This window comes from Sus scrofa, chromosome X, assembly GCF_000003025.6.
Source record: "Sus scrofa isolate TJ Tabasco breed Duroc chromosome X, Sscrofa11.1, whole genome shotgun sequence".
Lineage (NCBI taxonomy): Eukaryota > Metazoa > Chordata > Mammalia > Artiodactyla > Suidae > Sus > Sus scrofa.
The window spans coordinates 49,782,745-49,794,196 of NC_010461.5; the positions used below are offsets into that span (position 1 = coordinate 49,782,745).

Genomic DNA, 11,452 nt, shown 5'->3' on the forward strand with positions numbered 1-11,452 from the left:
AACACTTTGGACTAGGTACCTGCTGTTGGGAAAATGACAAGGCGATGGGCAGTTGTGGCAAACATGACGTGGTAAGTCAATACTCAAACATACTAACTGGGTAAGACTATTCTGTTCCCCCCCAATTCCAGCCACTTCCTGTCTTCAGTTCTTTTTCCCAGAACTTCTTCCTCCTTCGAGATCCTACTCCAAGGCTGTAGGCCAGCCCACAATAGACTTTGGGGATGTGCTTCTTCTTGGAAAGGCAAGTCATGTGCAAGACGGGCTGAGACAAAATGCAGCCAGAGGTTGGGAACAATCCTCGGCTTGGACCTGGAGAGTTTAGGTGATGCTGAAGAAGAAAATCAACTATGTGAGTCCAGTGGGCTTTGAAGCAAGCGCCTTGCATCTGCATGTGCAAGTTAAATATCACAAAGTTAGCACCACAAAGTTAAACATCACAGAGAACTCAAAGCCAAAGCGCAGGTTCAGGTGAAGCCGGCTAACTGCAGCTTGGGGCCCTGGGGAACAAATTCCTAGAAGAGGTCAGGAGGGAGTTGAGGACACAGTGAAATGAACAGAAGTTGAATGTAAATGTGGATAGATGGCGGTTTCTATCTTCACCAGATCACATGGATGAAAGTCAAGTGAAGTACAGCATGTACCTTTCTGAGAAGTTAAACCTACATCAGGACATGGAGAGGATTAAACCTCCAACAGGTATGGAGAGGAGAGGGTCAGTCAGGTCCTGCAAAGTTCCCTGCTGAGCTAGGACAGTCTTTCTCAGCCATGCCCTCTGTTGGCAAACAGTGAGAAATTTTCCAGATGGAATGTGGCTTAGGCATCAGTCCCTGGTTCATTTTCTGGTCCCAGAGAGATCCTCCATAGGGAGAGGACTGCCCCTGTGAGTTCTTTTCTTGAGATCAAATTTGTCTGAGCCAGTCAGAAAGGGCCAAGCTTGCAGATGGCAGAGAATTGGGGTCTGGGCGAGGTTTTGGAGTGGCCATGCAATTCCTGAGTGTGGTTTGGGGTGTTTGTAGTAAGAAGAAAGGGAGAGCAAAAGAAAACTCTTGCACCCATACAATTCTTGAGGGGAAACTGGAGGTTAATGTAACAAAGTCTGGGCATCTTCAGAAATTTGATTATGTTCTGAGTGCGGATACAGGGCATGGGGAAGGTTTCTGCAGTCCAACAGTTGTCAAGTTTGCCCAAAGCACAACTGGTCCCCAGGAGTAAACACAGATTGTACCCTGGCCCTATCCCCTCTTCTCTTAGTTGCATCAGAAGAAACAAATACTTGGATTTTCAGGAACTACTAAAACTTGGCTCTCGCTCTGCATTCTCTGGCAGAACACAGTGGCAGGTTGGAGTGAACACCACAGAGAATAAGACTGTACCTTTGTGCTGTTGACACTTCCTCCTTTTTCTCCCTTCTACTCTTTCACCGGGGTTCAGGAGTGACAGGTTAAGGGTCACTCCTGTTGTCAGTGGGAGGATGTGACCCTTGATGGGTTCCTCCCAGCCTATGCCTCATGGGGAGCTCCCAAATTCCCCTTCCTCCTGTAGGAAGAGACACAGCAGCTGCAGCTGCACAGATTGGAGGTGTGTAGCTACACAGATTGGAGGTGTGTACCTTCACAAAACCTGGTTTCCAGTGAATTCTACCAAGCGAGAGTACATGCCTGGTGGTGACAGCTTCAGAGAGCTGCACTTCCTGTTAGTGAACAAGTTTCACATTTCACATTTGTGTCTCATCATTGCCAGGGTGGCAGTTAAGACAGTCTGGGCAGCAGGTCCGACCAGCATTTAGAGGATAAACTCACTGTTCATATTCAGGTCCTCCTGTACAAGGTCTCAGGGTTCTTGGGATAGGAAGCCAGCCAAGTCCTGTGTGTGAACAGAAGGCTGTCGGTTAATTTGTCTTGTTGGCTTTTGAACAGATGAGGTGAATATGCTTTATACACCGGCACTACTAGGAAGAGAGTACAAGATTCCATGGATGAGTGACTATTACAGTATTTTTTTTCTACAGACTTAGTGGTATGTTTTTGGACACTTCAAAATAAAGTTTTTTATTTTTTTAAATTAAATTGTCTCCCCTTCACAGTATAAGTTGCCAGTTCCATCACTAAAGAATGGATCATTTGTCACTTAAGAATAGCAACATTGTGTGCAGATTTTCTCCCATCAATGTTTTTCCATTTTGGAGCCTAAAAGTGCAGTTAAAGCCCTCAAATTGCCAACATTGGTAAATATATATATATATATATATATATATATATATATATATATATATGAGAGAGAGAGGGAAAACCTACTCAACACTATACACAAACATCACTTGTAGGTGGATTATGACCTAACTGTGAAAGGCAAACCATGAATATGGGAATCAATTTCTTGAAACAGGAAAGCACTAACCATGAGGAAAAGAATGAAAAATTTGACTATGTTATAATTAAGATCTTCTGTTCACAAAGCACAGCATAAAGCAAGAGAAAATACAAACAACAAAGCAAAGGAATATCTTGGCCACACACAGAAAGAAGCACCAGTGGACTGGTATTTCAAACATGTAAACAACTCATTGGGTTAGTAAGTACAAGATAGAAAATAGAAAAGTGTGAAAGAGTTGAACATGAATAGGCCTGTCACAGAGGAGAAAACCCCAAAGGCTCATAAACATGAGAATGTGCAAAAAGTTAATAATCATAGTAAAAAATAAATTAAGTTCTGGCAATACTTGGTGTAGATGAGTATCTGCAGGATGGCAGGAACTCTGTATTACTGGTGGGATTGTAAATTGGTACAACCAAACAGAAAATAATTCAGCATCATGTAGAAAAGCTGAAGATGTGCACACTCAATGGGCCAGTGTTCTGTTCTTACATGTACACCTGAGACTTTTAAACATGAGTCCCATGAAAAATGCCCACAAATGTTCATTGCATCATTGTCCATAATAATGGCCCCAAACCAGAAAACGACCCTAATGTCCATCCAGTGTAGGATGTACAATTATATCACAATCACTTTGCTAAAATCATGCACTGGAATGCTAGTCAACAATGGAGACAAAATATCTACGGTTACTAGGAATGGCATGGTATGATTCCATTAAAATAACTTCATATACACTATATTGTTTAGGGATGCATACAAAAGTTGTAAAGTTGTATTTTAAAAAAAAAAAAGCACTGAAGTGGTTATCACAAAGTGAAGATATCGACTACCTCCATAGGGGAGGGTGTGGGTTGTGACTGGGAGGAAGTGGTGGGTGTATTCTGGAAGGCTGGCCATGATGGTCTATTTCTTGACCATGGTCCTGGCAATATGGGTGTAAATTGTAAATTTTATAAACTATCTAAACGTGACAGATAATATTTTATGCACTCCTCTATACCTCAAATTTGAAAAAATGCTTCCTCCAAAAAATATAATAGAAAAATATGCGATGTAGAAATTTTGATGAGGTTTGAGTTGTTATGGATGAAGAAGTTGATCTTTTCATCAAGACATCAGCAAATGTCCATTATCTTTAAAAGCGAGGAGGGGGGGAAGAAGGGGTTATTTAAACTATAGGTACCCCATAATCTGGTCATCACTCTAAACCTTTCTCTCGCCAGATAATTCACCCTGTATCCATATCAATTCCCAACTCACTGATGGCAGAAAAATTGGAAGGATCACCATCTACGTTAATAAGACCTTTAGGCATCACAAGCCAAATCCATAACAATGAGATGAGGCCACCAGACTTGAATGCAAGAAGGCACACGGGGCCTATTGGGCATGGCCATCTGTGCCTTTTTCTCAGGCGAGTCCACTGCAATAACTTAGGGTTAGGGTTTAAGCTATCACATTTAACTGGCGCTCTTGTCCAGAGACCTCCATGTGCTGGGGAATCTAGAGTAAGCTGAGGAATGTCCTCATCACGCTGCGAGATTGGGCATGAAATTTGCCAAGGTGCAAACAACGTTGGAAGAGCAACGAGTTGGTTCAGGTTGTGCACTTTATATAGGGAGAACTCAGGAGTGGGTTGGGTTTTCCAGAGTTCAATTAAAATGTTTCATCCTCCAGGCTTTGTGTTGTTGGGCTGAACAGTGCTAATCTGTTTTGGCCCCACCTCTTACTCATTCTAGCCTCTACACCAAGCAGAACGACAACAAAAAATTAACTATGTGACAGTTTCTCCTGAGGACGTTGCTTAAGACAATTCTGGGTTACGGAAGTTGTCCTTGAAAAATTCTTAAAAGACAGCATTTTCAGTAGGAATTGCTAGCACCATGGCAGTTTAATGTTGACACACAGTGTATTCTCTCAGGAATTTTCTCTCATCTATCAACCCAGCCAGCCAGCCAGTAAACAATGTTTAACACATGCTAGGTACAAACCACCATGTTTAGCACTGGGGAGGGCGGGGGGTGTGTTTATTTTGGTACATACACTGAGGTGCTGAATTACGTTGCATTTAGCAGAGAGACACCTAAGGTATTCCAGCACCATTTTCTGAGTGAACGGTCACTTCCCCTATACCTGGGAAGACCTCTTTGATTTCCCACTAATTGGGACTGTAGAACTTATTTATGTACACGAAAGGCTCTGCCCCTGGGCTTTCTATTCTGTTCTAGAGACCCAGTACCAGAATATTTAAATCACGGTGGCGTTAAACACGTTTTAATATCTGATAGGGCCAGTTTCTGCGCATTGCACTTTTTTTTTTTTTTTTTTTTTCCTTTCAGGAACGTGTTCGGGCCCGCGGCAGGGGGCGGGGTCGCGCCTCCTCCGCGGCTCTGGTTCCAGTGGAGTCTCACGGACGCGGAGATGGAAATCCCGAGGCTGCTCCCGGCTCGCGGGACGCGACAGGGCGGCGGCGCTGGCAGCCCCGGGGGCGGCGGCCGGATCCACGGAGGTCCTGACCCGCGGGCGGGCCAGGCCCCCGCGCGCCGCCTCCTGCTGCTCCGGGGCCCCCAAGATGGCGGGTCCGGGCGGCGGCGTGAGGAGGCCCGCGCGGCCTCCTCGGGCCCCGGCCAGAGCCCGTCGGCGCCTAGGCCCGATCGCGGCAGCGGCGGCGGCGGCAGTGGCGGCGGCGATGACTTCTTCCTGGTGCTTCTGGACCCGGTGGGTGGAGACGTAGAGACCGCGGGCGCGGGCCAGGCCGCAGGGCCCGTGTGGAGGGAGGAGGCCGGGCTGGGCCCGCGGCTCCAGGGGGCGAAAGCGGCGCGAACCCTGAGGGCCGCCCTGCGCTGGGCCCCAGCTGCCTGTCTGTTATCCCCGCCCCAGTCCCGGCCCTGGCCCCGATCCCCGCCCCAGGCCTGGGCCCCGCCGCGGCCTTCGCGGGCACCGTCACTATTCACAACCAAAACCTGCTGTTGCGTTTGGAGAACGGCGTCCTCACCCTGGCCACGCCCCCGCCGCCAGCCTGGGCGCCTGGGGTCGCCCCTACCCCTCAGCCCCGGGGTCTGATCGCCCCGCAAGCGGGTATCCCGCATGCCGCGCAGCCTGGCGACTGTCCCGAGCTGCCGCCAGACCTCCTGCTGGCCGAGCGGGCGGAACCCGCGCCGGCCCCAGCGCCCGAGGCGGAGGCGGAGGGCCCAGCTGCTGCTGAGAGCCCCCGCGGGCCCCCTGGGCCGGGCCAGGGCGTGGTGCTGTACCTGTGTCCCGAGGCGCAGTGCGGACAAACCTTCGCCAAGAAGCACCAGCTGAAGGTGCACCTGCTGACGCACAGCAGCAGCCAGGGCCAGCGGCCCTTCAAGTGCCCCCTGGGCGGCTGCGGCTGGACTTTCACCACCTCGTACAAGCTCAAGAGACACCTGCAGTCACACGACAAACTGAGGCCCTTTGGGTGCCCTGCAGAGGGCTGTGGCAAGAGCTTCACCACCGTGTATAACCTCAAAGCACACATGAAGGGCCACGAACAGGAGAACTCATTCAAATGTGAGGTGTGTGAGGAGACTTTCCCCACACAGGCCAAACTCAGCGCCCACCAGCGCAGCCACTTTGAGCCAGAGAGGCCCTATCAGTGCGCGTTTTCGGGCTGCAAGAAGACGTTTATCACAGTGAGTGCCCTCTTTTCCCATAACCGCGCCCACTTCAGGGAACAGGAACTCTTTTCCTGCTCCTTCCCTGGTTGCAGCAAACAGTACGACAAGGCTTGTAGGCTGAAAATTCACCTTCGGAGCCACACTGGCGAGAGACCGTTCCTTTGTGATTTTGAGGGCTGTGGCTGGAACTTCACCAGCATGTCCAAACTCCTAAGGCACAAAAGGAAGCACGATGATGATCGGAGGTTCATGTGCCCTGTGGAAGGCTGTGGGAAATCTTTCACAAGGGCCGAGCATCTCAAAGGCCACAGCATAACCCACCTGGGCACAAAGCCTTTTGTGTGTCCCGTGGAGGGCTGTTGTGCCAGGTTCTCTGCTCGCAGTAGTCTCTACATTCACTCCAAAAAACACTTGCAGGATGTGGACACTTGGAAAAGCCGATGCCCAGTCTCCACTTGTAATAAACTCTTCACATCCAAGCATAGCATGAAGACCCACATGGCCAAAAGGCACAACCTGCGCCAGGATCTCCTAGCTCAGCTAGAAGCTGCAAATTCTCTTACGCCCAGCAGTGAACTTACCAGCCAGGGGCAGAATGACCTCAGTGAGGCAGAGCTTGTGTCTCTCTTCTCTGATGCACCTGGTAATAGTTCTGCTGCAGTCCTGGACACAGCATTGGTGAACTCTGGGATCTTGACTATTGATGTGGCTTCTGTGAACTCAACTCTGGCAGGGAACCATGTCCCTGCTAGTAATAATAATTCCTTAGGGCAGGCAGTGGATCCTCCCGCCTTGATGGCCACAGGTGACCTTCCTCAAAGTCTGGATACCTCACTCTTTTTGGAACAACAGCCGCCGGTTTTCAGCAGAGCCCCTTAGATATGGATGATGTCTCAACTCTAAGTGTGGGGACATTGGGATCTCTGGGCTCTTTGGCTATGAAAAACTCGAGTCAAGAGCCCCAGGCGTTGACTCCCAGCAGTAAGCTAACAGCAGACACAGATGCTCTGACTCCTTCAAGCACCCTTTGTGAAAGCAGTGTCTCAGAACTACTGCCGCCAACCAAAACGGAATGGAATGTACATCCTGACTCTGACTTTTTTGGACAAGAGGAAGAAACCCAGTTTGGATTCTCCAATCCAGCAGGGAACCATGGGTCTCAGAAAGAAACAGATCTTATCACAGTGACTGGCAGCTCATTTTTGGTATAAACTAAACTCTCTTCATTCCTTGCCACGTGGCTTACTTTTATTGATGACACTCGATTTTAAGAATTCTAGACTAAATGTTTAACTGCAGTCATTTCTTTCAGGTTTGAAAAAGAACAGAGCCCTGGGCTGCAAGCTTGGAGATTTAAATTCTGATCTTGAGACTGGAACTGACAAGTTGTGTGACCCTGAGCAAGTCACTTATCCTATCTGAGCCTTAATTTCCTTATTTATAAAATGAGCTGGTTTGAATAGCCTGTTTCTAAGGTCCTTTCAACTCTGTGATTCCTTGATAAGATGCTTATTTCCTTGAAAAAAATTAAGACAATTTTAAGTGATGTTGCATGTGCTTGTTTTCACACATGCATAATGCACATAATATTAAAATGAACATCCATGTACTTGACACTAAAGTTCAGCTGTTATCAGTTCATGGACATTCTTATTTATCTACTCTCCATTATCACCCTCTTCCAGTATTATTTTTTATTTTTTTTTTATTGTGCTTCATTTTATTGTGTTTTGCAGACGTGGCATTTTTTTTTTTTTTTTTTTTTTTTTATGATAGGCTGTGTTGGGCAAAGTGCCAGGGCTTTGATGTGACTCAGACTTAGAAATATTGACTTTGTGGTGTTGAATAAGTGGCCTTAAATAAGTCATTTCTTTTCACTAACTTTAGTTCCCTAGGTGTAAAGCTGTCATTGTAATTTACATATACGTGATGCATCTTAGAGTTGTTTTTCTATTCTAGTAGTTTTAAAGGAAAATGTTTTGTATTTTGGCATGTTTTAGCAAATTTTTATTACCTTTCCTGCCCCTCTTATTCCCTTCCTCAAAGAGAATAAATTAGTATTATTTGAGATCACACTTGTGCAGGCGATAAGACTTTATGTGGGTTAAGAGGCAGGAAAGGGAATCTCTTTCTTCCACAGACTGAAAATTTTCTCCACGCATTTCTGTGACTTTGCCATCATGTCCATTAGACCAAATTATAGTGTCTTTGTTCTGCATTTAAAGCCATCCAATAGAGTGACTGGAGAACCTGTGCTTCCAAAAAAATCTGGGAATGGACCAGAGTAAGATTTTCTCCCATCTGTGCTCCAGAGAGCTTATTGTTTGTCTTCTCTTTGCATTTTGAGTAAATATTGTGTCTTTTGTGAATATAGCATTTTAGAGTTAGCACTTTCACAACTGTTATGTTTCATTCTCATAATTTTGTGAGCTAGTTGTGGCAAAATTTCAACTATAATCATTCTAAAATTTATCTAATTTGCATTACAAATGAATTTTACTTAGTAACTCTGCAGTGTGTATATATATATGTATACATATATATATAGTCCTAATTGCATGTATATGTATATATACATATAAACAATTTATATATAAATCAACTTTCATTCTACTTTTCTGAGTTTCACGATCACTTTTGTTTATGACCACTTGTTCTATTCCAACTTAGTTGATGTCTGTTACCTTCTACCAGCTCTGCTCCCTCTCCAGCCTATTTAGCATGTACACACCAGTCCTTGCCATGATCTCTCTTTTAAATTAGGTATGTCTTTTCATGGTTGTCACCATCTCTCAGCTATTCTCATGACCCATCTTTCAGTCTCAATATTTATGCAAGTCTGAGTGTGCATTAAGAAATTATTTTGTGGATTTAGAGGTCAGTTTGTTTATATATTAATCAAATAAAATGGGGATATTTTATGTAAGGTTTTAGTGAGACAGGTAGTTCTATTTTTCTAAATTTTTCACCTTATAGTTCTGCTAGCAAACACTATCTGCTTGCTCACTAAAACCTTACATAAAATAATCCCCAATTTTTAATTTTGATTAATATATAAAACAAACTGAACCTCTAAATCCACAAATAATTTCTTAATGCACAACTCCAGACTGCATAAATCATTGAGACTGGAAAGATGGGTCATGAGAATAGCTGGAGATGGTGACAACCATGAAAAGACATACTAATTTAAAAGAGAGAACATGGCAAGGACTGGTTGTAATGCCTAAATAGGCTGGAGGGGAGCAGAGCTGGTAGAAGGGTAACAGACATCAACTAGTTGGGCATAGAACAAGTGGTCATAAACCAAAGTGGATCGTGAAACTCAGAAAGTAGAATGAAAAAGTTGATTTATATATAATTGTTTATTATGTATATATACATATACATGCAATTAGGAACTTATATATAGTGTAATATCATATATATATACACACTGCAGAGTTACTAAGTAAATTCATTTGTAATGCAAATTAGAATAAATTTTTAGAAATATTTATAGTTGAAATTTTGCCAACAACTAGCTCACAAAATTATGAGAATGAAACATAACAGTTGTGAAAGTGCTAATCTAAAATGCTATATTCACAAAAAGACACAAATAATTTACTCAAAATGCAAGAGACAGACAACAATAAGCTCTCTGGAGCACAGATGGGAGAAAATTCTTAACTCCTGGTCCATTCCCAGATTTTTTGGAAGCACAAGGTTCTCCAGTCAACTCTATTGGATGGCTTTTAAATGCAGAACAAAGACACTATATTTGGTCTAATGGACATGATGGCAAAGTCACAAAATTGCGTGGAGAAATTTTCAGTCTGTGGAAAGAAAGAGATTCCCCTTTCCTGCCTCTTAAGCCCACATAAAGTCTTATCGCCTGCACAAGTGTGATCTCAAAATAAATACTAATTTATTCTCTTTGAGGAAGGAATAAGAGGGGCAGGAAAGGTAATAAAAATTTGCTAAAACATGCCAAATACAAAAATTTCCTTTAAAACTACTAGAATAAGAAAACAACTCTAAGATGCCATCACGTATATGTAAATTACAAATGACAGCTTTACAACCTAGGGAAACTAAAGTTAGTGAAAAGAAATGACTTATTTAAGGCCACTTATTCAACACCACAAAAGTCAATATTTTCTAAGTCTGAGTCACATCAAAGCCTGCACTTGCCCAACACAGCCTATCATAAAAAAAAAAAAAAAAAAAAAAAGGCTAGGAACAAACAGGTAACGAGAACCAGCCCATATTTTCGTCCTTTCTCTTTTTCAGCTCACACATTTTGGCACTATGTAAATTCCACATTACATTTTTAAACACCAGTTACAGATCATTAACTTTCATGTACTTTTTCAATTAACATTGGACACATATGCAATAGTAAAATTAATGTAAAAAGTCATAAATTTTCAAAGAAAGAGAACAAAATCATGAAAAGAGAGCTGAAATGAATTAGAAACAGGCTATTCAAACCAGCTCATTTTATAAATAAGGAAAATTAAAGGCTCAGATAGGATATAGTGAACTTGCTCAGGGTCAACAACTTGTCAGTTCCAGGTTCTCAAAGATCAGAATTTAAATCTCCAAAGCTTGCAGCCCAGGGCTGCTGTTCTTTTTCAAACATGAAAGAAATGACTGCAGTTAAACATTTAGTCTAGATTCTTAAATGAGTGTCATCAATAAATTAAGCCAGCGTGGCAAGAATGAAGAGAGTTTTTAGTTTATACAAAATGAGCTGCCGTACTGTGATAAGATCTTTTCTTTCCTGGCCCATGGTTCCCTGCTGGATTGGAGAATCACACCCACCAAACTGGGTTTGACTTTATACTGTCAAAGTAGCACGCCTCGGACGTACATTACACCATTCCGTAATATGGTTGGTCGGAGTAGTTATGAGAACGACACTGCTTTCAAGGTTATGGGGTACAGGCATCTGTGTCTGCTGTTAGCTTACTGCTGGGAGTCAAGCTGGGCTTTGACTCGAGTTTTCATAGCCAAATGAGCCAGAGATCCCAATGTCCACACCTTAAGTTGGAGACATCATCCATATCTAAGGGGCTCTGCTGAAAACGGCGGCGTGTGTTCAAAAGAGTGGGTTCCAAGACTTTGAGGAAGGTCACCGTGGCCATCAAGGGGGAGGATCCACTGCCTGCCAAAGGCATTATTTATTAACTAGCAGGGACATGGTTCTGCCAGAGTTGAGTTCACAGAAGCCATACCATCATAGTCAAGATCCCATGAGTTCACCAATGCTGTGTCCGGACTGCAGCAGACTATTACCAGTGCATCAGAGAAGAGAGACACAGCTCTGCTCACTGAGGTCATTCTGCCCCTGGCTGGTAGTTACTGCTGGGCGTAGAGATTTGCAGCTTAGGCTGAGCTAGGAAGATCCTGGCGCAGGTTGTGCCTTTTGCCATGTGGGTCTT

At 44.2% G+C, this 11,452-nt stretch overlaps 1 protein-coding gene across 1 annotated transcript; it reads left to right on the plus strand.

Annotated features, from left to right (window-relative positions):
- On the plus strand, positions 4,705-8,091 carry LOC100511114 (zinc finger X-linked protein ZXDB). Its single transcript, XM_003135136.4, is given in 3 exon segments — positions 4,705-5,188; positions 5,191-6,858; positions 6,861-8,091. Coding segments are annotated over 3 exon segments (2,427 nt in total). The 5' UTR covers positions 4,705-4,803; the 3' UTR covers positions 7,235-8,091.